At 44.1% G+C, this 25,057-nt stretch overlaps 1 protein-coding gene across 11 annotated transcripts in view; it reads right to left on the reverse strand.

Annotated features, from left to right (window-relative positions):
• Positions 1–25,057, reverse strand: part of LIPE (lipase E, hormone sensitive type) — a 338,475-nt gene that overhangs the window by 295,429 nt on the left and 17,989 nt on the right. For 6 of the 11 annotated variants that reach the window (XM_069640969.1, XM_069640968.1, XM_069640974.1 and 3 more), the window contains one exon: positions 13,935–14,322. The exons of the other annotated variants lie outside the window; for them this stretch is intronic. In XM_069640969.1, coding sequence (XP_069497070.1) covers positions 13,935–13,998 — 64 coding nt within the window. In that variant the 5' untranslated portion in view covers positions 13,999–14,322. The remainder of the gene's footprint in view (positions 1–13,934; positions 14,323–25,057) is intronic. 11 annotated transcript variants of the gene reach the window in all.

The following is a 25,057-nucleotide window of genomic DNA, read 5'->3' on the forward strand; positions in this document are numbered from 1 at the left end:
GAAACGCAGACCTGCAAGTTTCATGCAAACACGAAGAAGCTACATATATGCATCTATATTTTCACTTTGACCTGCTCACAGAAATACAACCAGTAACATACCTAAAACCACCTTTTATCCTGTTAATACGTTGCTGATGCTGAACAAATGATGTGATAACTGCTTAACGGAAAGTTCCCAAAAGCACTGAATAGGAAACTGCATCCTGCGAAGGCTTGTCAGGCGGGTACGAGTAATATGCCAGATGTCAAAATGGAACAACGCCTCTCATCCTGTTAATGACATTTGAAATTATGTGCGTCACAAGAACATGTATTCTGAATTCTATATAACAGTGATCATGATAACAAGAGAGCAGAGTTTGGGGCAAAGCTTTTGCTGTCGTTCCATCGCCGATGCAGCATTCTGCTAATAAACCAGTGTTTGTAAGACATTTCTCAGGTGTCCAATTCTCTGAACTAATTGGTGTACTATGTTTTGATGTAAGGTTCCATGGCGGTCTAAGAACCATCAGCGAGCCAGCCAGGAGTCCATCGCACATCAGATCCAGTGGACAATCGATCCACGGTTGACGAGTAAGCAACGGCTGGCGTGGAGCGCACTGCGCAGAAAAGGACAAGTGATTTCCTGCAGCTACATCCCTCGCCTGCCAGCTGACCTATGCGACCCATTGATCACTGCGACTAGTCTCCTCTGACTATGGAAGAATAGGGGACACCGAGAGGGTATCGGCACCATGGAAATTTGGAAAGTTTGTTTTAAGTTGGAAAGGAGGCGTACAAGAATAAGGTTAGAATGCAATGGCTTTGGGGAACGTTGTTTTAAACGGGCCATTGTCCATTCAGCATCGTGATCACGATATAAATAAGAAACAGGAATGTTAAGTGCATGTACAAGGTTGATGTGTTGTGGAAAAGGTACCTATTTGGAACAACATTTACCCACTCCCCCGGAAGGTACGGCAGGATGGGAGTTCATGGTAAAGAAAGTATTGGGAGCAGTATAGTTTCTGCGTGAATGACACAAATATACTGGTCAAAACACGGAATTGCAGTTTCCCGTACATGGGTCTTTTGACCTCGAAAGGATAGGATACTTACGCAAGCGTTTAGCCGCATTAGGGCACAAGGTTATCCGGTCCCTCCAATGAGAAACTTATAGGCAATGGGAAAACTATGCCAGGTAAAAGTGCATGAGAGAGGCACAACTTAAAAAACTGAAACTTTTTCCCTTTCGGACTGAGGTTAAGTTATATAACCAAAAAAAGATTAGGGGAATTATGGGAACAGGACAATAGGGAAGACTTGAAGAAAGCAAAAAGAGTGTTTTTGACAAATTCAGAAACATGTCCATCTGCCCCAGACCCAGAGGATGACCCAGACCGTTTTTTGGAATGGCTATTAACTAGGAATAGATGTCCACCCCCTTATAATGAGGAGAAAGAGATTAAAGTAACACCCAATGCTGCCCGTTCAAGTAGACAGGCTACGGCTAATGATACTGCATTCGCAGAGAAGGTATTCATTTAATGGAGAAAATTAGATGGAAGTAAATTGAGTGAAACTGCTAAAACGTGCATGAAAACAAGTCCGTTATAAAAGCTATCGCCACCATGCAACATGATTTGGATGACGCACAGGGAAAGGAAAACATCCCTAATACAGTACATCCTCTCCCCACGGGATAGTGGACTGTCTCCAGGGATAATGAGAAGGGAACGCTTGATATAAGGGTAGCCCGAGATGTTATACCTCGCTAGGTAAAGTGAATCGATGAGGCACCCTCTGAGCAAAAGGAGTTCAGAGAGATGGTTATGGCCATGAGAGAGGTCCTGGGGTTTAAAAAGGATAATCCTACAAACCAGGTACACGTACCTTGGAATAGAATGGAGTTACTGTCGTTCATCAAAGATTACCCAGATATAAGACAAAACCCTGAACAGTGGTATATACAAAAGGAAAGAGTGTAAAAAACTGGCCCTAACACTCAGCGACATAGACCAATTATTTTCACGCATCTTACCCGTTGATGTGTGGCTATTATGCCGTGTGCAGGACAGTGTTGATACTGGTATAGATTGCACCCAGGTAGGGACAGACGCGCATAAGCGAGAGGAAGGAGGTGTGCTGCCTCAGTCAATTTTGAATATGCCGCCTAGGTCCGTGAATAGGATACATCAGATAGTGCCTCGTAAACAGATGAACTGGGATAAACTCACTGCATACCACTAAGAAGGGGACAAATCAGTGGTGAAATATTTTCAAAGAAAGGAAGAGGCCTTTGTGTCCTAAAGTGGTATGGACATTGCTACACCAGAAGGACAAAAAGCATTCTGTTCCCATTTTGTCCAAGGCCCATTACAATATCTGAAACATGATATTGAGACATTTGTATCTACATGGCCCAACATGAATGCAGCATCATTATTAACGATGACCAGATATTATGCCAACAGGCAAGCGAAGAGTGCAGGGGAAAAAAGATAAGAAGTTCAAGGAGTTAAAACGCAAGCACTAATGAAGCAGGCATTCCTAGATCGAGGGAGAGATAATGTAAGAATGCACAGAGGTAGAGGCATGTTTAGATGGGGGGAGATGACGTAGTGGACCACCAATGAGTGGTGCTTGGGAAAGTTGATCTGGCTGCCACATATGTTAGTAAGAAAACCACTGGATGAGAGATTGCCACAGCATTTTAGAGGAAGAAGGCGATCATATGGAATAGGGTTTTTCAGAGGGTTGGCCAATAACTATGGCGTGGAAAAGGTGCAGGGCAGCGGCTCAGGGTGCTAACTATTTTGACCCCAGACAGGGCCAACAGTACTCAGCAAGAAAGTACTACGAGGACAATTATTGTTTCTCCGATTATGCATAGAGAGGACCAGGAAAGGGTAAAGGGCGCATGACGATCCCTGTAGATCCAAATGGGCCATTTGTACAAGCCACTACTCAGGAGAAAGCAGGCTACATTTCCTTTGGACACAAGAGCATCGAATACATCTATATCCCACAAATGAGTGCCCTTGACACCCTTTTTCCGGAAAACAAATAAATCAATGGGATTTTCCAATGACACTCTGAAAAGCCCAATATCTGAACCAGTGAACTTTGTCATAGGTCCAATTACATGTCAAACCCTGCTTGTGGAAACTGACAAACTTGCTTTGAATGCACTGGGAACGGACATGTACGTCGCTTGCATGCAAATATCTATTGTTCCCGTGATGGGGGTCTATCTAACTTGTAACACTGCAGTATTTTCTAAATGTTTTGCTGCCACTAACCCAGCACAGGACATAGCAGCAGAACTAACAACTGTGGATGCACGTATATGGGCTAACGAAATCCATGATGTATGTCTGTACAGCCACTAAAAGTAAAACCAGACGCAGTATTGCCCAGAGTTCCCCAATATAAATTGTCACAAGAAGGAGTTGAAGGCATTAGACCAGCGATTCATGAATTATTGCAAAAAGGGGTGCTCAGACAAACAACCGGAAGGCCATGCAACAGCCCTATACTTTCTGTCCAAAAGAAGATAGATGGAAAGCCATGCTCTCCTCCTCAGTGGAGGCTAATAATAGATCTGAGAGCGATTAATAATATAGTAGAACCTCAGTATCCTGTGGTTCCAGACATGATGTCCCTGTTAACAATGATTCCACTTAGCTCAAATTATATTACCTTTGTAGACCTGAAGACTGCTTTTGACAGCATCACTATCCATGAGGACAGCCAATGCATGTTCGCTTTTAGCAGAGGGAGGTCCATACACATATCAGAGAGCACCACAAGGATATATGGAAAGCCCAAGTATTTACAGTCGAGCACTTAAAACTCAATTAGATGCCTTTTCCCCTGACAAAGGCACATTACTCCTCCAGTATACGGATGACCTGCTCATAGCATCACATATCAAAACGTGATGTATTGATAATACCAAGCTTATGCTACATTTTCTAGCCTCCCTGGGTCACAAGGTAGCACTACACAAATTACAGTTTTGTAAAAGGAAGTAATCTATTTGGTTGCAGAGATTGCATCTCCAGCGTCTCGAGATGATTATGAGGATGCCTAGACCAAAAACACAAAAGGATGTTAGAGCTTTTTTGGGTATGACTTCTTTCTGCAGGCAATGGATCCCTAACTTCTCACTGCTAGAGAAACCTTTGCTTGAATTAACATTGAACACCACTCCAGTACCTTTGCCCTGGACTGATGTTCACTAAGAGAGCTTTGAGTTACTAACACATTGTGTAACTCTCCTGCTTTAAGAATCCAAAATTACACTAAACCATTTGTGTTGTTTTTGCATGAAACGGTTGTGCTCTGTCTGTGCTAACACAAGAGCAAGGGGGGGGGGGCGAAGAGGGCAGGTTGCCTACTTCTCTGCAACATTGGATACAGTTGCAAGAGCACAGCAGGTGTTGCAGAAGCTGCAATATCGCTTAAACAAGCACAGAGTATAATTCTTAGTCATGATGTGAACGTGTCAGTGCCACACGCTATTGATATTCTCATGAACAAAACTAAGACGCAGCACCTCACAAATGCACGACTAACAAACAATGAATTCATATTGTTGGCACTGAACAGGACTATCAAAACGTGGAATACCTTGAATCCAGCAACAGTGTTGCCTGTCATGTCTGATCCACTCACAGATGGACACCAATCATAACAAGAAGACCCACAGATCAATCGAAAGGGAGAGCAAGGTATTACCCACTAATGGCACCTGGCAACCCTTGAGGGCACAGGCAGCAATGGACCATAAACAGTAAGACATAGGAAAGAACGGGGACGGATAATATATCTCCACTACCCAAGCAGGATTATGCCCGCCCCTAGGTGTACCAAGCTCGATTTAGCTGCAGGCCAACCTCATCCCCCGGCCCAGATAATAGACAGTCAGGAAAGGGAAGGGAAGAGAAGTTAGACCACCCAATGGACTACCAACAGTAAATAGATAGAAAGAAGCTGGTTAATGATAATAAAACACCACTATCGATCTGGGAATAATGCTCACCGAAATAAGGGGTACTATGCCAATTAATCTGCTAATCCAGCCACAGTTTCACCATAAGAACTAGACAATCAAGTAAACCTAGAGAGAATATACCAACCAAATATGACTACCTGATACATAAACTAAACTACAGGGATTATGAGACATACAACCCACTAACCAGAACCTCTAATTTATGCTTACTTAATGCACTCAAAACCCACACAACCACCTCTCTCAAAGCAAACCGCACAGACTTCACCACACAGCAACAACAAACAACCAACCAACACATAGATTGCAACAACAGCACGCGAGGACCCGCTTCAATCCTACTTGCACACCCAAGCTCAGCGCACAGCGAAAACTGAACTGAAGCTGCCAACAGTACACCACCTCTCACTTTCCTACACCCTCTTCACCCGCTAACCCACCCAGTCCACCTTTTGTTTACAGATCCGCCTGAGCGCCTGGAGACCAACTCTGTTGGTGACGCTGCACTATACAAATACCTGTAACATTAACATGTACATGATTGCATTTTGACTACCGATAATGATACCAAGGGCAGAATAGACTTGACTGATGTGCCGTTGTTAAATCCAGATGGCATTCTGTACTTTGATGGTTCTTGTTTCACACTTCCGGACAGTACTTCTACTGCAGCTTATGCGATAACAACCCTAAAAACAGTTGTTGATACATGTAGAATAGCCCAGCATTCCATTCAGGCCTTGGAAATCATAGCACTTACCAGAGGTTGTGGAATTGAGTAAGGATCAAAGAGTGAATATATATATACTAACAGTCAGCACGTGTTTGGAATTGCACACAATTTTGGGCCCTTATGGGCTGAAAGGGGGTTTATTACATCCCACGGAACTAAGATACAAGATGGCCCTCAAATAACAAAACTTTTAAATGCCCTTGCACTCCCAAAACAACTGGCCATAAATAAATGCAATGCCTATAGAAAAGTAATTGACAATATTGAAAGGGGCAACGCATTTGTGGATGAGACCGCCAAAACAGCACACTGTTTATAATCATTAATGTATGTAGCATGTTCACGCAATCAGACCAATGATAACAAGCACCAGGATCTGTTTCAAGGTGTAAAATAAATGTGGATGCAAGCACATTGTTTCTCCCACGTAGGAACAGATGGTATGATTAAGGCTCTAGCTCCTGTCTGGAGTAACAATAAAATTATAAAATCTGCTTTAGCTCACTGTAAAGCATGTGTGATTTGCGCACTGAAGAATGTTGGGAAAAGCGAAGGGGCACCAGCGAGACATTTCAGGCCACCCGAGTACCCATTTGAAGCCCTTCAAATGGACTTCATAAAACTTCCTGCCTGCCAGAATAAAAAATATGCTTTGGTGGTGGAGTGCATGTTTAGCAAATGGGTTGAGGCATACCCCCTGAAGGACAATACACCACTAAGCACAGCAAAGACATTGGTGAATGATTACTTTCCTAGATATGGGCTGCCTCATTCGATTTGGAGCGAAATTGGTGTTCACTTTGGTAACGCCACTATGGGACTGGTGTGAAAAGCACTGGGGATAAGGCAGAAATGTCATGGTTTACCACCAGCAGTCAGGTTGGTGGAACGCACCAACGTCACACTGAAAAACAAAACTGTCAAAAATGTGAGTCAGCAGCAAACTCGGCAGGTGCGATGCCTTGCCATTGGCGTTTTCAATGCGCACATACACTCAGGGGGTCGGGTTGACAACATATGAAATTGTGATGGGCAGACCTCCAAATGTGTGGGGAACTCAAGTACAAAGATGTTGAGTGATGTACCTTACCCTGCACTCATTAACTATTGTATAGAGCTCACAAAAGCACTGTCTATTCTCCATCAACAGGTCGCAGACAAGTTGCCACTGCCATTGGAGGGGCCTGCACACGGCATACAACCAGGAAACTGGGTTCTCACAAAATATTTCCAAAGGATGACCAGCCTGAAACCCAGATGGAAAGGTCCAGCTCAGGTGCTCCTCTTGACCCAGACAGCGGTGAAGTGTGCGGGACACAAGAACTGGATCCACGCAAGTCACATTAAGCGGGCACCAACAATCCCAAGCACTTGTGAGATTGAGTACCCGTACCCTGATGCAAAGTTGCCCAGCACAAGAGTCACGAACATCGAGAGCACTGTGTCCACAAGCCCCCGATACAACCCAAGACCCAGAAAGCCCTCAAAACTGTGAGTGTGCTGTGAACTTGGAACATGTGTTAGACTTGGAGAAACGCTGACACAGAAAGAATAAGAAACCGACTGACATGCGGCAAGACTGTCATCTTTAAAAGAACTACCTATGGGTGCAGTAGCATTCAAAAGAGACGCTCCTTACAATACTTCGATTTTAACCAATGCACACCACCCCCCCTCCGTATGCCTAACCACAAAGGTGATACTTATATGGCACTCCGCCAGGAACCGAGAGATACTTACGATGTGTCAATTAAAAAATGGACAAGCAATGGTATAATGAAAAATAATGTTTATATGCCACACTCCTGTTGATAACAGGAAATGTTGCAGTAATATGGATTGGTGTGGAATACTGTCTATTAGCCATATTGACGAATACCACTCACCCCAAACCCACTTTATCTCCAGATAAATTGATGTACAGGAATAAGCTCGGGGAAGGAAAGAATATATTTTTGTCACTATTGCACAACACAGAAAGCGGTAAACAAATGTAACTGCTACGTATGCCACAATTACCCCTCTTACACCGATGTAGGTCCTGCCTTAAAACAGCTTCCTCTGTCATTGGTCATGGCATTCAGGTAGCAGCAGTAAGGGGGGGGGTCCAGCCATTTTCCAATATAGAGGTAACGGATATGCTTCCAGGAAACACTGAAGAAAATACCTTATTCTAATACACACACACACGCACACACACGCACACACACACACACACACACACACGCACACACCCCCACCCCCCCCTGAAGCCCTTGAAGTGTAGTCCAGTAGAGAACCCCTTTGGAGCTCAATATGATCCAGACGCATATTATAAACAGTCCATTCTGCTTAAAAAATCTATTTGATGACAAATGGCACACATGGGCATTTCTGGTAACCATATTAATCCACAATGATATGACAACTGAATTGCCCACATATGCACCTGCATTACATGTCAGGGAAATGGTAAAGATGGTTAGCATTTGCCTTTATAGTGACTGGACGCATCACATCCCTACCAGAAAACAGGTAATAGACCCAGGAGCAGAATCATTAGGGTTTACAAAAAAATGTAACTGGGCTCTGCATCTCCCCACTAAATATGTACAACAACCAATTTATCTAGGGGACGAAGTGTATTTTGTTTGTGGAAGCGAAGCATATGCATGGCTTCCCGCTGGTTGGAAGGGCTACTCCCATCTAGCATTATTGGCTCCCGCATTTGAAGTGATTTATGCCACCCAAGCAGGGTCGTGGAAAAGGGGGCGAAGTTCAACAGGGAGACACAACAAAGTATTAGGGGATATAGCTAAAGCATTTGTACCATGGTGGGGGCCGGCTACTAACTCCAGAGATATCCGTCGAGTATCCGGTCTCCTGCAAGCTACCATCAAGGAGACATCAGCTGCATTGACAAATATCTCGGTGGAGCTTCAGACAGTTCACCAAGTAGCTTTATAGAACAGAGTAATGTTAGACATGATTCTAGCAGAAAAGGGAGGCGTTTATAAAATAATAGGGAACAGTTGCTCTCCCTACACACCCGACACCTCCCCAAACATCCAGCATGCCATTTAGAACCTACAGACCGGTAAGAACTTTGGATATAGGGAGCTCCATATGGACCATTTTCACCGACTGGGGTTGGAGGGTAATATACTTGCTATTGGTAGCAGTCAGGATAATAGTAGGAGTGTGTCTGTGTATAAATTGCCCCCCCAGTACTGTGCCAAACAATGATGATGTGTTTTAGGGTCCCTCCTACCTCTACTAAGTACTTAACCCAGTGATTATGATGACGCAATGGCATTTACTGTGTATGACAGAACTGACGTTCAAGGGCCGATTTGCGAAAAATAAGGATGGTAGTGTGCTATATAGACCATAACGGTGCACATCAGTGCCCTCATGCATCGGATAAATGTATTGTACCGGTTTCTTTGGAACCCCAATTCCATGAACAGATGGTGTGAACATTAGGGTATTTTTTATTTTTATGTCTCTATCCTTGTTAAAATGCAGACTAGCAATGCTTATAAAAAACAAAGAAGCTACAGATATGTATCTATATATTTTTTTCGCTTTGACCTGCTTGCAGATATGCAACCAGTACCTCAGGGCTTTCTAACTGCCAAAAAGTACCTAAAACTAGCTTTTTTCTGTTGATACGTTGCTGATGCTGAACAAATGTTGCTATAACTGCTTAACGGAAAGTCCCCAAAAGCACCGAATATGAAACTGCACCCTGCCAAGGTTTGTTAGGTGGGTATGAGTAATATGCAAGATGTCAAAATGGAACAACAGCTTTTTTTCCGGTTATTGACATTTGAAATGATGTGTGTCACAAGAACAGGTATGCTGAATTGTATATAAGAGTGATCATGATAACAAGAGAACAGGGTGCGGGATTAAGCCTGTGCTGTCATCCCCTCTCTGCTGCAGTGTTCTGTTAATAAATGTGTGTTTCCAAGACTTTTCCCCAGGTGTCCAATTCGCTTAACTAATTGGTGCACTATGTTTTGTTGTAAGGTTCCATGGCAGGGTAAGAACCATTGTTGACTATGCTCACGAGTGCAACGCATCTCCTGGGCTACTCTCTACTCCTCTCGCCTCAGCATCCTCTCATCCCCGCCTGTCTAGAATCTAAGAGATTCCAGTAATTATCTCCCTGGTGCAACTTCACTCATTATGTTGGCAAGGCTTCCTTTGAAGCACTGGCTCAAACCACATTCCCTGGTGTCATGTAGTGTTCCTCGGGGAAGGGGGTCAAGGCTTTTCAGGCAAAGAACAAAGGAAGCCTTCAGGGCTGGGCCCAGCGCTGTGTGGTGTGTGAACTCCAGCCCTCCCGACTGTGATAAAAGCCCTGGCATCTTCATTAGTCACAGGGAACCATTTGATAATCAAATATAAGCTGTTTTTTGGCAAGGTATAACTATTTCTGCATGGGCCACTAAATATAAAACCGGATACAGTGTCATATATTTAACAAAATTGCCACCAGGCCTTGGGGATACATAAGTAACAATTCAAAACGTTTACTAAACAATGAGTTTGTCCAATAAAACCTTGGCCTGGAATTAATACTTATGTTCTTGTGTGTAATTTTAAATTATGAAATGACACCATGTGCCAGGCAGGGAAGGCACTCCACACCCAATGCCAAAAAAATAATCTACAAGAACATAGTTCCTGAATACACTGGGGCACAATTTTCTACAATAATCAATATCACATTGGAACAAATGAATTTCTGTAAAGGAGAAAACAATGGTAAACAATCATTTAAGTGACAGGCTGCCACTGTTTTCTAAAAAGCAAAACATTTATTTTAATATACAGAGAGGAGAATTTTGATCACAAAAAAGGAAGAATGGATACGAAATCAGATTTAATGGGAAGCAGCGATCTTCTTGATGGGTGCGCGAGACTTTCTGACCAGGTTGTGGAGGAGAGTGAATGGAACAGTCACCAATGGCAATACATGGGTGGTCCTACATAGATTAAGGACAATGAACATTAGACATATTTTAAGTGCAGGTAGGTGGTGCGGCCAGCTGTGTTAGGGATGTGAGCATGATGGATGAAGTGCTAGAGTGGAGGCAGAGAAAGTGAGGTACACAGAGGCAGGTTAGAAGCAAGGGAAACATATTAGCTAGAAGGCATATGAGAGATAGGTTAAGGGTGTAACTCTGATGCAAGGAGGTAGGCTATTAGTTTGGATATCCTGGGGCCGGGGGTCAAGGGGAGAAGATAATTCCATGCCAGTGGAGCAAGAAGAGAGAAAGAGCAGAAGCACAGGGGAGAGGTGCCACAAGGGTAGTCGAGGAGGCAGAGCAGATATTGTGAGAAGGCTTGTAGAGTTTGATAGAGTAGGATAGATAAGGTGGTGCCTTACCATGGATAGATTTGTGAGCTGGGAAAAAGAATTGAAATCTGGACCAGTTTTGCACCGTCAGCAATCTGGCATGGTGACATTATGGGGAAGGAGAGGGGGGGTGAGTTCTAAGTGCACTGGTAGCGAAGCTAATGATCTTGTCCAGAGGACGGGAGACCAATGGGGATGCAGGAACAGTAGTCCAGGTTAGAGAAGACAAGAGTGGTTAAGAAATGCCTAGCAGTGTTGAAAGGAAGGAGGTGCCTGAGTTTCCTAATATTGAGGTGGTTGAGGCGAGCTGCGTTTGCAGTTTTGGAGATGAAAGTAGAGGTGTGTGAAGGGCAGTAGATGACACTGAGGTTTCTAGCTGGAGAAGAATAGGGAAGAGTGTCAGATGGGAACTGGATAGATGAAGAGATGAGAGAGTATTTGGCGGGAATTAGAGCACCTCTGTTTTGGTAGACTTTAACATCAGAGAGTGAAACGCCATCCAATATTTAATGGGAGAGACCGTTGAGAATTTTGAAAGAGAAATCAGAGGAGAGCTCAAGAAAAGAGAAGAATATTTGGGTGTTGTCTGCGAACAGTTGGTACGAGAGCCCAAAGGAGGAAATTAATGCCCCAAGAGCAGAGGTGTAGAGTGTAAAGAGGAGAGGCCCCAAGACAGAGCCTTGTGGAACACCAACAGTTAGAGGGGTGAGTTGAGAGGTGTTGCTCCAGTAGACAGAGAATTGGCTAGGTGAGGTAGGATTCAATCCAGGCAAGGGCTCAATCACAAATCCCAAGAAGAGAGTATTAAGGAGATCAGAGTGATCGAAAGTGGCAAAGTCAGAGGACAGGTCAAAGAGAATTAGGATAGGTTGGAGTGCTTCATAAGAGCAGTTTTCATGGAGTGACAGGAGCAGAAACCTGCTTGTAGCGAGTCTCGAAGGTTGGGCATATCTAAGAAATCGGCAAAACAGTTGAACACAACCCTTTCAAGCACTTTTAGTGCGGAAGGAGACGCACAAGGCGAACGTTAGCCGGTAAGTTTGGGTCAGCCCCTTGCATTTTTACATTTTTTTTTTGTTTTTTTTTTTTTTTAAGAAGAGGGATGACCGGGCCATTTTGAAGATAAAAAGGCCATGCAAGCAGAATCAAAGGACAGGTTGAAGAGTTCAGCGAGGCGGGAGGCCACTAAAGGGGCAATAGGCTTGACTAGCTGAGGAGCAAGAGGGTCTGATGGGGCACAAGAGGGGTTAATCTTCATCAGTAGTGATAGGACATCTTCAGTTTTAGTGTGACTGAAGAGGAAGTTACAGGCACAGGATGATGGCAGAGTAGGCAGAGTGTACAATGCAAGGGGAGGAAGAGTGAGGAAGGTCAGAGAGAGAGTCTCTAATTTTGGAAATGTTTGCAGCAAAAACTCCACTCGGTCACTAGCTATGAGGGTAGAGTTGATAGTCACAGGTGTAGGGGGAGTGAGGAATGGGTTTCCGGTGCCATGAAACGGGCTAGAATGGTTTGAGTGAGAGTCTAGGAGGGTGAGGTAGGATCATCTTTTCACTCTATCAAGAGAGGACTTGAGAGAGTTCAGGACAGAAAGGTAGAGTTGCAGGTCCTCCTGCGAGTGGGTATGCCTCCATTTGTGTAGCAGCCAACACATGCATGTGCAGAGAGAGAGTATGAATTGGGTTGCCCGTGGTGGAGGATGCCAAGGCTTAGGGATTGAAAGTTAGAAGTACAAAGTGAGAGGAGAAGGAGTCAAGAAGTAGGGGTTGAAAGCTTGCAAAGACAGTCTAAGTGGAAGAGGCATCAGGTGTGAAGTAGGAGAGTGAGAACAGTAGGTCAGAGACGAAGGGATGAATGGCAGCAGGTGTACATTTCCTTTTAGTAAAAGGTAAGGAAAGTGGCGAGGAGGTCAGATGGTGGAAAGGAGATGGTGGTGGAAATAATAGAGTGATCAGACAGGGATGTTGTGACAGCAGTAGTAGTGGCTGAGAGAGAGGTGGAGATGAATAAGGGACCCAAAGAGTTACCGCCGGTGCTGGAAGGAAGGTTATAGACAAAGCGTGTGGCCATTAAAAGACTGAAGTTCATATTTCTGAGAAGTGGTTGGAGAGGGAAGGTAAAAGTCACCTAAGAGAATGAGGTCATCTTTTAGTTGAAAGAGAATCAAAGGGTTGCTCGAGTTCATAAAAGAATGGTCCAGTGGAATGAGGAGGGAAATGGGTGGAGATGATGTGAACCGAGTGAGGCAGAGCAATAGTAGAGATGGTGAGTTCAAAAGAAGTAGGAGAGGATGTGGCATTGGAGATTTGTGAGGCATTGAGGCAGGAAGAGAGTAGGTGTCCGACTCTTCCACCTCTGCCCGTCAGACAAGGAGAGTGAATAAAGGATAGTTTTGGAGTTGTCTAGGGCTGCCAGAGTGGCAGTGTTAGATGGAAAAATCCAGGTTTCAGTGATAGCAAGAAGGTCTAGTGAAGGAGAGCTGCCATGAAAGTGGTCAGTGATAAAGGAAGTTTGTTACATACAGATTGGGCATTCCTGAGTGCAATGTTCAGTTGATGTGGTAATGAAGAGTATAGAAGTTGAGTCTCAGAGGAAGAGAGGCTAGGCGGATAGGAGTTAGGGGGTATGGTTAGCTTGCTGGCTTTGTTTGTTGGAAGCAGGTGAAAGAGAGATGGAGTAGTGGGAGTTTTAGGATATGTGTTTTATAATAGGGATAGGAAAGGAGAAGTTGTAGCATGATTGAAGGAAGTGTAGTGAGAGATGAGTAGGAGGAGCAGGAGTGAATGCATTATAGGGGAGTACCGCAGTATGGAGAGACAGTACAGTAATTAGCATGGTAGGAGTACTCACAGGTGCAGAAAGTAGGAAGGCAAAAGCAAAGGCTCATAGGCGAAGAGGCAAAGAGGCTGGTCATCACCCTTCATTGTTCCACCCTTAACTGGGACGCTCTGGCTCGACGCCCCTAGAGTTCAGAAGTGCTCACACAAGCGCTTGTCACCTGATCGCCTAGTCCATTACAGGTTGGCATTTACGATTTAGTCCCCGGTGTTGCTGGGATGAGGCGATTATTTCCCGATTGGTGTTCCCATAGGAGTCTCTTGTGGCCTTCAGCTGGAGAGTGGGCTGAACATGTATTCAGAGAAGATCCAACCTTCCATCAAAGTAAACAATTATATGTATTTAATCCTCAGATTTGCTCACTTGCACGTGGAACAGCATTAGCAGATGCAGAACACAGCTGTGATAAAAACATGCCACGAACACAGGTTAGAAAAAGGAAAATGATCAAGTAAGCAAATAGTCTGATGGCAAAATAACAGAAATGAATCCCTATGTGGAAGCAAATTACACTTTAAAGAGCTTGCATGCATTAAATTATGTGTTTAAATTCCCTAAATGAAGTAGAGTGGCTATATGACAATTTTATTGGCACAAGAAGATTTGAAAGTTATCCATGCAGCTTACATAATCAAATGACAATCTAAAAATGAATGCCTTGAAAAAGCACCGGAGAGAAACAAATGAAAGTGAAGGGAGGGTGAAAATCTGAGGATTAAAACATTATTATTATCTTCTCTGATGGAAGATCGTTTCTCCCGGTACTCCGACTTTGCTGAGGATTTAGAATTGGTTCCTGTTGTTCCAAGAATGGCAGTTTTGACGATTCAGCTGACAACCCAGTCAACCATCTTATGCACTAATGAACCAAGTGACGGGAAGCCAAGTACACAAAACAGGTTGAGCTCAATAAAGTGCAGGGCCAAATCCAAAGCACTTGCGTTATACGAGATCCTCCAGGGCAGAAAGAGGACAAGTGCATACATATAAATACTGTTGCACACCAGAATGGCTGGTGGAAGAGTGATGGACAGCAGCCATGAAAGCCTTGCAAAGATTGATACACGTCTGCCAAGAGCTGTCCGTCCCCAAGGACAGTTTGCTAGTCAAGGGAAACCAAACAGATACACCTCCTGAAGGGACAAGATTCCCTTAGCCAATCACCTCATCGCCAAAAACCTAACATATTTGACCAGCCCTACAGATAAGGGATGTATCGGCCACTTTTACTCCCTAGAAATAGGCAAATACTCCCAAAAATTAAAATAAGGAGTAAACACACTCCCAACAAAAAAATAGGAAACAAATAAGTAGGACCATGTTCCCCTGCTTTCACCCAAACCGCTGCATGAATATGTTTAGACCAGTAATTCACGTAGGACAAGAGGAAGAAATTACCATTACTGCCTGATCAGATGAAGTAAATATGTATGCTTTAACGTACACGAATAACTAGGTGCAAAGAAATAATTATTACACAAAATTTGTTTTCCTGCTAAAACATTTTTACTCGCTTATAAAATACTCCCATCGGGAAATGGACTAACATTTTTACCCCACAAAAAAATTAATTTTACTCACAACTTTGAAAAATAGGGAGTAAAATACGTGCGCATCAAAATCGTATCTAGAGCACTGCATTTGACGGGTGCCAAATATCCATTTCATCACTTCCCTTCTGTTGAAAAGAACTGTAATAAACTAGACAGCTCATTGTACAATAGTAGAGGAAAATACTCTCAGCACAGCACGTGACGAATGCATTTAAAAATCACAAAGGAGAGAATCGATCACTGCTTTCAGGGATCAAAGCTCCAGGTAAGATTATTTTGAAGTGGTAGTATTTTACTCCTTGTTTTTTTAAAGTCGGGAGATAAAAAGGAAAGTATGGAGAAAATAATTAATTCCTCATCAGAACTGGAGCATTTTTCACGCAACTATAACTATATTTTAACTCTAAAGCAGGTATTTTTTTTTTTATGAGTAATTTCCTGGCACTGAGTAATTTATGCAGATAATTTTTTTTGTCAAAATCTTTTTTATTGATATGTCAAAACATTGAATTCATCAATAAAACAAGACAGTAACAATGCTAGTCAGTAAAAACAATGCCTCGGTCAGTCGCCCTCTGGCGTCCGTCCCTAAAATCACTTATTGTAACTCTTAGTGTTCATAAAGGTCGACATTTGTCACTGTATATTACATTCCACTTCACCCATGTCAATGCATTAACATTCCGTTTCATCAACTTTATAGTTCTTGTTAACAACTATGTTTCATAGATACCCTTGGAATCTAATATCACTGTTTTGTGATCCATAGCGTGCTTGTCTAGAGGAAAGACGGGAAAAGAAAGGAAGGAGGAGGGAGAAAAGAGGAAAAAAAAATAAAAAATCATTTTAATTGTTTTCTTCACCAGTCATTGTTAGATACAATTGGTTACAGTTAAGATTACACTTTTCATCAATTTCATCTTTAGTTCCAAGTATTATCCCCAGACTCTCTCCGAATCCCCTTTCTTTGCTTTCAGTCCATATATCATCTCCTTATTCTCATGGAGTTCAGGGTTGAGGAGGAATTTGGTCAGTCTGGGTTGTAAAAACATGTGTTCCCTTTCCTCCACGCGATCTAGAAATGGACCCCAGATGTTCTGAAATGTGTCCGTTCGGTTTTCTAATACAGCCGTTAATTTCTCCATTCCCAGAATTTCCCAGACTTTGACCCACCAGTGAGCGATGTGAGGGCCCTCCCACTCTTTCCAGAAACAAGCGCATGTGAGGCGGGCTGCCATTAGTAGATGTGCGATTAGCCGCGCTCTGGGACCAGATTGTGGGTAGGATACATCGTCCGGAGTGTCACCCAGCACCATTATGAGTGGGTTCAAAGGGAGGAGGGTACCACATATGTCCTTAATTCTAGATCTGATCTCCAGCCAAAACGATTGAATAATTGGACAATACCACAACAGGTGCCCCAGATCCCTCCTACCCCCGCAGCCATGCCAGCACTCATCCGAGTAGTCTGTATTCATCGCATGCAACCTCTGCGGTGTCAAGTACCATCTATAACATATTTTAAGTGTGCACTCCCTGATGGTTGTACATCTAGAGGACCTGTGTGCTCTGTCCCAAATTCTCCGCCATGACTCCAGAGCTACCTCCCTCCCCAGTTCTTTCTCCCATGCTAACATGTATGACAGTGTTTCCTCCTCTGGGCCGTTTTCTAGCAGGTGGTAGCAGGTTGCTACTTTATGCAGGCGTTGTCCCTCTGCAACCCTTAGTTCTAGGCCCGTGGGATGTCTGGTGGCCGCCTTGTTCACCGCCCGGCTAGTGACCCAATGTCTAAGTTGAATGTATCTAAATCTCTCCGTTTCCAGGAGGTTGAATTTTTCTTTACAATGGATGAAAGTTAATGGGTCATTATCAGTATATAGTTCCTGTAATCTTAGGGTCTCCGTGCCTGACCAGTTGAGGTATGCATTAGGTTGAAGCCTGGGGGTGAATATTGTGTTCTGTGTAATCGGGGTTAATGGGCCCAACCCCGGGGCGAGTCCTCTTAATGTTGTCTGTCTGTCCCAGCACCGGCGCGTAGCGCTCGTAGTTGGGAGAAGGGGCGTCTGGGAGTTCCTAACTTCCCGTGGTAGAAAGGGGAGGTGAGAGAGGGGAGCCCCTGCAAACATTTGTTCAATGTCTCTCCATTTCGGGGGATCCCCTTGCATTGCCCAGCTCAGAATGGGAGCAATTGGCGTTGCTCGGTAATATCTCAGAATTGAGGGGAGCCCCAAACCTCCCAGCGGCCTACTTCTAGTGAGAATCTTACTCTGCAGTCTGGGTGTTTTACGTTGCCAGATAAATCTGCCTATATCTTTCTGCAAATTGTGTAAGTCTCGTTCAGGGATGTAGACTGGGACCGCCTGAAAGGTGTGAAGTAGTCGGGGTAGTAACGTCATTTTGATGGCCGTTACCCACCCCAGCCAAGATATCTCCTGAAGGTCCCATTTTAGCATTGAATCCTCCGCGTGTTTTATCAGGGAAGGAATATTGGCTCTCTCTAGTCCAGCATATGTTAGGGTTAAATGCACCCAGGGTACGTTATCTTGGTGTTCACCCACTCGAGAGAAGGTGTTCTGTAGGCCATTTAGCGCCTCCGATGTTTGAGAGATTCAGGCCTTTTGACTTGGCCATATTTATTTTAAAGCCTGCTACCTGTTCAAACCTTCCCAGTAATCTCATGAGCGGATTCTCAGAAAGCAAAGCACATCGACTGCAAATAATGCTACTTTATGGCTTTGCTCTCCTACCTCGAACCCTTGGATTTCGTGCTGGAGGCGGGTGTGTTGGGCTAAAGGTTCCATGGCTAAAGCGAAAACCTGAGGCGATAAAGGACATCCCTGCCTGGTTCCTCTTCCAAGCCGTATCTGTGACGTTCAGTGACCATTTACTCGTATTTGAGTAGAGAGGACTTGATAATTGGCCAGGATTAATTTGGAGAAATGGGAGCTAAAGCCAAAACCCTTCAGAACCTGGCCTAAGTAGTCCCATGACATGCTGTCAAAGGCCCGGTGGGCGTCTAACGAGAGCAGGGAAAGGGGACCTGGTATCAAGGGAGCTAGGTTTATTATATCTATTGCCCTCCAAATATTATCATGAGCCGATCGTCCCTGAATGAATCCCGTTTGATCCCTGTCTATTAGAGTGGGTAATGTTTCCCCCAGTCGTTGAGCTATGATTTTGCTAAACAATTTGGCGTTGGTGTTAAGGAGAGCTATGGGCCGATAAGAGGCACAATCTGTCGGATCGTTTCCAGGTTTCAGGAGTTGAGTTGTGTTTGATTCAGCCATGGTTGGGTGACGGATACACTTTCCCATATAATGTTAAACAATTGTGAGGTGTGGTGCGAGTTCTTTTGTAAATGTTTTGTAAAATCTGTTTGTGAATCCATCTGGGCCCGGAGCTTTGCCAATTGGAAGAGTTTTAATGGCGGATTCGACTTCTTCCGCCAATATTGGGGCCTCTAGGACTTCTAATGAGGCTTGTGACAGTTGTGGGAGATTCGCCTTAGCTATAAACTCTTTAACTGCTCGCGGGTCTCCCTTGTGTGAACTTGTGTGTTCCCTAAAAAACTCCTCTTCAGAGTGAGTGTGTTTGCCCAATTTATCTCGCAGGCAAACTATCCTGTTTGTTTCTCATCAGACCGGACATTAATATTTGGTCTCCTCCCAGTGACACCATTCTGCTTGTACCACTGTTCTGAATATGTCCGTGGTCCCGTTTGGGTGGAAGCAGGGGGGCTGGGGGCGACAAGTACCCTCTGTTTACTATTTCTTTGTTGAAAGTATTTTTGCTCCATATTTTTTCATGCTGGAAACATATGGTCTGCTATTAGGAAGTAAAAGTGGTGTGTACACCACTTATCTGTAGGGAGGAGTGCCGGTGTCAAAGGTACATAGCAACATCATTTAAAGAAAAATAAATACTACCTATGCACACAGTGGCGTTTCATTAGGTTGGGCACTGCTTAGGATTAGCACCCAGAGGAACGGGGCAGACCAATCAGGGGATTGGGTAAGGGAGGAATCCAGTAACCATCCATTTTCTCTCCTGGACTTCTGTGCTTCTGCCATCAGGTGTGCCATATTCTTTCTCTTTGCCACTGCCCCAGGTCACGCCCTCAACCACAAACCCAGATTTCAATCCTCACCCATGTCACGTCCTCACCCGCCCACCCAGCAGCCCCACTTATCTGCTCATCTCAGTCGTGGGCACTTGAAACCTCACTCAGAGCTCCCAAGCATAAAAATAATAAGTTAAACCCTTTACCATTTCCTTGTTGGCCATTTTAGATTGTATTTTTACGTTACATCAGAATTGTGTATATGTTGTGGCACAGATCTCCCTAAAAACAAAAACGTATTAGCACCCTGAATGAAAGTCCTGGGGTGCAAATTGCGTTTCACGCCACGTTGTGATATGGTAACATTTCCAGGTCCCCATGAGCCTATATTAGGCTTGGGCTGGCAGGAAGTCACTGACCCTGTCTGCTACCCAATGCTGCGCTCATCACTAAAATAATGTGCATCACAGGAAACTGCATGCCTTTTTCCCTTAACAGAGAAATTGAATACCGAAAGGACGTTTTAAAGGATCTTGTTTTCAGCAGGCTTATTGCACGTGCTCAAGACTCTCACAGTTGGCATTAAAATCTTTATATTGACATTAAGAAGTCGGTCTTTTAAGAACAGGTTTCAAACTGTACATTACAGCAATGGTGAGGTGGAAAAGCCCGGATTTAAGCGCATGTCGTGTGACACCATAGTCAATTAACGGTGTGCTGTGTGTATGGTTAGAATGGAGTTGGCAAGTGACCTATGGCTGGCAAGTAGATTGCAACTTGAATTTTTGCCATCTGGTCAACAACACTAAGCCACATCTAGTACTGGAAATGGACAAATATGACACTGGGCACACCGGGTCTGAGGGAGTGCTCAGTCAGAATGATCTGGCTGCGGCTGAGGGGTGTGGGCTACGTGTAGATTCATGGCAGGCAAGTGATATGCTGAGCAAGGTGGATTTGCTTTTTTTTTTTCTTAAGGACAACTCTGACCCTTAAAAATGCAGTAAAAACTAAAATAAAGCAATGACTATTATTATGACTGCTAATTGTATTCTATTCATTTACCTAGGGAGGAGAAAGGCCCAAGTCTACCCGGACCAGAGAACTGCAGGTTAATTACATGCATATCTGAAACACAATTGAAATTAGAACTTTGTTCATTGAGCAAAGCGACCATAAAAGATGGAAGAAAAAGATAGAGGAACTGTACATCACATTCTCCTCCCAAATCCTCACTCCTACTCTGCTCACTGGCCTGGCTCTTTATCGACCCCTGGTCATCTCAACTTTCTCCTCGAGTCCCTTTTGAAACGACATCCCGACTGTCATGCTGGTGCCCTTTAACTTTCTCAAGTCCTCTGCAGCCACCTGCGTTGATTTTAACTCCCTCCTTTCTGACCACTTGCTCTACTCCCTTCATGACCAGCCTGCGCACGCTGGCGGAAACCCTCTGGACTGTCTTTCTCTCCAATTGACTCTTCTTCTCAGACTTCTTCTCAGACCTCTCCATGATCACTCCATTGTTCACTTTTAACATCTCGGTCCGTCCACCCTCTATTGCTCCTCTACCCTCTTCAATGACTCAGGGTTCGAAAGATCCAGGAGACGGGAGCTCTTTAGCTCCAACTTGTATTCTAAGAGATCCTGGTTAGCTTGACACCAACAGCTACTTTTTACTCCCTAGGCCAAACGGTGCCATACAAACCCAACTGTGCGACATTAGCATTGGGTGTTTAGTAATGTGTCTAAAGGAGCATTAGGACACATCTGGAAGGCTTACAAAAGGTTTAAAGTGTGTCTCTCTTGTGTAAGGTAAAGTTACAACTTGCTATGTAGCTCTGGCTTACTGGGTGATGCCAGATTCCCAGGAGCTCCTTTTTTCTCTTGCTCAACAAATCATTATTTCGAACCCTAAAATTAATGCAAGACTCTCTTGCCCCTTACATTGATGATGTGAGGATCTCTCTCCGCTCTGTCCTCTATTCATGTCTCTTCTATTGACCATTCTCTGATGACTCCAATAGACCAACACTATCCTGATCAGACATTCACAACCTCCCGTCACTGTCCTCAGCCCTGATCACCTATGAAATTCAGACCCTCACAACAAACATGCGCCTTGACTATGACGCTGGCACACATTACAGAACCTTTCCCTACTTCCAGCCTACAACGATTCCCTTGCTGCTGTCAACTGTGCCTAATCCTCCTATTCCAAAACCCGATCTCCTACCCTCCATGCTTCTAAATTCTCTAAAGGTCATGACACTCTCACAGCCCTGCTCTCCCCCCCAACTCTTCGACTTGTGACTACTTTTCTCCTACTTCTATTGAATTCGCACCAATCCATCTGGCGCGCCTGTTGACCCTTTTTCTCCCCAAATGCTCAAAGACTTTTTCTCAATCGCCTGCCCTATGTATCTCGCTCTCTCTCACACACACTGTTTCCTGCCTCCAATGAATCTGCACTTGTCTTGCCCATATTGAAGAAACCCTCGGCTGACTCAAACGCCATGGCAAACTATTGCCCAGTTCCCTCCTTTCCCATTAATAAAAAGGTCCTGCAGTGGGTGGTCCTCAACCAGATCACTAAGTATCTTGTGGATAATGGCATTGGAAATCCACTTCAATCTGACTTCCATCATAAATACGCCACCGAGACTGAACTCATGCATGTGTCCAACTTTCTATCTGATGCACACCACTCAAAACACTTTCTTTATTAATTTGTTTGAGACTCTCTGCTTGTTTCTACCACTCCTCTCTCTCCAAAATATGTTCTCCCCTGGATTTCCCTCTACCTTCAAGGGCAGTCCTTTAAAATCTCCATAAACTCCCAAACCTCTGACCCCCACCCCTTTCCCAGTCACCATCAACCCTTGGTTCTATGTTGATTCATCCAAAGTTTTTTTCTTCCCCACCGCAAATAATTTTTTGGGGATAAAGTGTTTGCTGAAATAAATCTGCACATTTGTTTTTTGTTTGGGTGGGTCCAACCCCAATCTCCCACTCCCCTATTATTTATTCCCTATACACCGCACTATCATATATGCCCTGCCCCACCAAAATTTCCCAATGTTTTTTTAGGCATAACATTTTTGACAAAAAAGTGCTGCAAAAAAATAAAAACAAATTAAAAAACGAGCGATTTATGAACATCATATCCACTATCACCGTTTTGCTAATAACACTCAAATCTTTTTCTCCCCCTCCCCCGCCTTAACCCCAACCATCTCAGAACATATTACCAAATGTCACACTGCAATTTGTCACTGGATGACTCTCTGCTGCCTCATGCTTAACTCTTCAAAACAGAAGTAATCTTTCTTATGGCTTCTCCTTCCTGCCTGACCGTCCTGATCTCTCGACCCATGGCCTTGAAACTTGGGGGTCCTCTTTGATAGCAACCTCCAAGTGCAACATTTAATCACTACCACAGCCTCTACTGTGCATATGAACCCCCTTAAACATTCAGAAAACTGGTCCTTTTCTTACTAGCCACTGTCCAAAAACTCTAATTGCCACCCTTGTGCTCAGCAAACTTGACAATCTATTCTTTAGACTTCCCCTCTACACCTTCATCCCTAGAGAAAAAGTTGTCAACTTTTCTATCCACACTCTACAACCCACACAGAAACGCCCCTTCTTCTACCTACCAACATCATTATGGTTGGATCTTCATGCACAACAGCTCCCTTTTCAAGTTCCTTCTCCTAGTATACAAAGCTATCAATGAGTGTGCTCCTTGCGACAATCTATAAATAAACATTAGGACACATCTATATGACATTTAAAGCATAAGTGGTCATAAATAATGGATACTAAGTTTGCATTTTATGTGGGAGATAGATTTGCGTAATTCTATTTACTAGCTCCTTGTACCCCAGTGGTAGCTCCTGGTGACCTGTTACTGCTGGATACTGTGAGAAACCTGAGGGTATTCTCCCAAGTAGACCTCGGGAATCCCTTATTCAGGTGGCCTGTGGAAGGAAAGTGTTGTGCTTGGGGAAAAGCCCCAGGTGAGGTGCAGTATTCTACAGAGGAAGAAGGAGAGGAAAATTAGATCCTTTTAACCTTTATAAGTTCTACCACTCTCTTCCTCCCAGTGACGCTACCCGATTGGAATCCCACCACTGATGCCCCTTTGGTGAACCGGTTAGAGGCCCAAGCCCCGTCAGATTCGGAAACATCTATTGGAATCTTTGTTTTCCTTTTGCCTATCAGAGTGCTCCCGGTCATTCTTCTCCACGTCCCTCTGATAATTAATTCCCAAACAACCAATCTATCTTGACAAAACACTAGTTTTCACAATCCCGTCTGTTCAGTTTATGATCCTGTTTATTCCTGTTTGGTTCCTAAACCCTATCAACCCCATCCTTCGAATTATCATTTTCTGAATTCCCAGTCAAATCTGATCAACAACTACTGTTCTCATAAACCCTCTTACTCATTTCACAAACCCTGGGAAAACCACCCTTCCGTGATTACCCAAGCCCCTAGGACGAAAACTACAATTCCACATAACACCTTTTTCCCTTCCCATCCGGTAGGATACTTGGAAACTCTACAACCTTCCTTATCCAACACGAACCCTTTCCCCAACACTAAAAGCCAACTGACTAATTCTAAAGAAGTTTACCTGACATGTCCCAACTCAAGGGCCAGGCAGAGTCAGGCTATATACCTGAATCACACACACCTGACGGCCCTTTCCTTTCACTATAGGGATAAAAGGAGGAGCACAAGAGCACACTACTAGCAAGGCAGACCGAACGATGTAAGAGCTAACTCAGCATGGCAGTTCAAGAGGAGGAGGAGAAAGACAGCGCAGACCAAGACGGTGACAAGGAGAGCCCTTTCCAACCAAGGTCCGTGAAACCTCTGCAGAGGGAATGATAAATCCGGGAATTATAAATCTGCGAACAATAGCCAGCGTGTATTGTACCAGATGTCAACGGTACACGAGACCCTCCTCTGCTGATAGCTAAACCGGGGAGAGGCACTTGTCTCTGTGGTACCAACCTTGACTCGGAGGCAAAAGAAAGCCAAGCAGTTGATCACAACCAGTGAGTCGAGGGGGATGTCGATAAGAAACCAAACTGTGTTGAATGAAAAGTAGCCGCAGGCTAAGTTGAACTTTAAAAAGCAAAACCAGCAGCAGACAAACTGGCACCACGTGGGTGCTCACGCAGGAAACTCTGGGCGATTACCCAACGGTAAAGACTACCGTAACCAGAAGGCCTTGGGAAGAGGCGAAGAAAGGTCATAAAGGGGTCTTGTAAAATCCTCTGTACCGTCAAAAGACTTTGACCGGCAGACGATTGTGAAAGCTAAGGGAAGTGAATACGGCATGGTGAAAATTAGTACATGACATGTGTTACGTAAAGGTTGGCGAGAGTGAACCAGGCAGAGGGAAGTCCACAAAAAGGGGCAAAGCCAGAAAAACTGTTTAAAAAGACATTAAAAAATGTATAAAAGCAAGACGTATTGCAAGACAAGGGAATGGGAAGTGTCACCCTTGT

The sequence above is a fragment of the Ambystoma mexicanum genome, chromosome 1q, assembly GCF_040938575.1.
Source record: "Ambystoma mexicanum isolate Mex_15411 chromosome 1q, UKY_AmexF1_1, whole genome shotgun sequence".
Lineage (NCBI taxonomy): Eukaryota > Metazoa > Chordata > Amphibia > Caudata > Ambystomatidae > Ambystoma > Ambystoma mexicanum.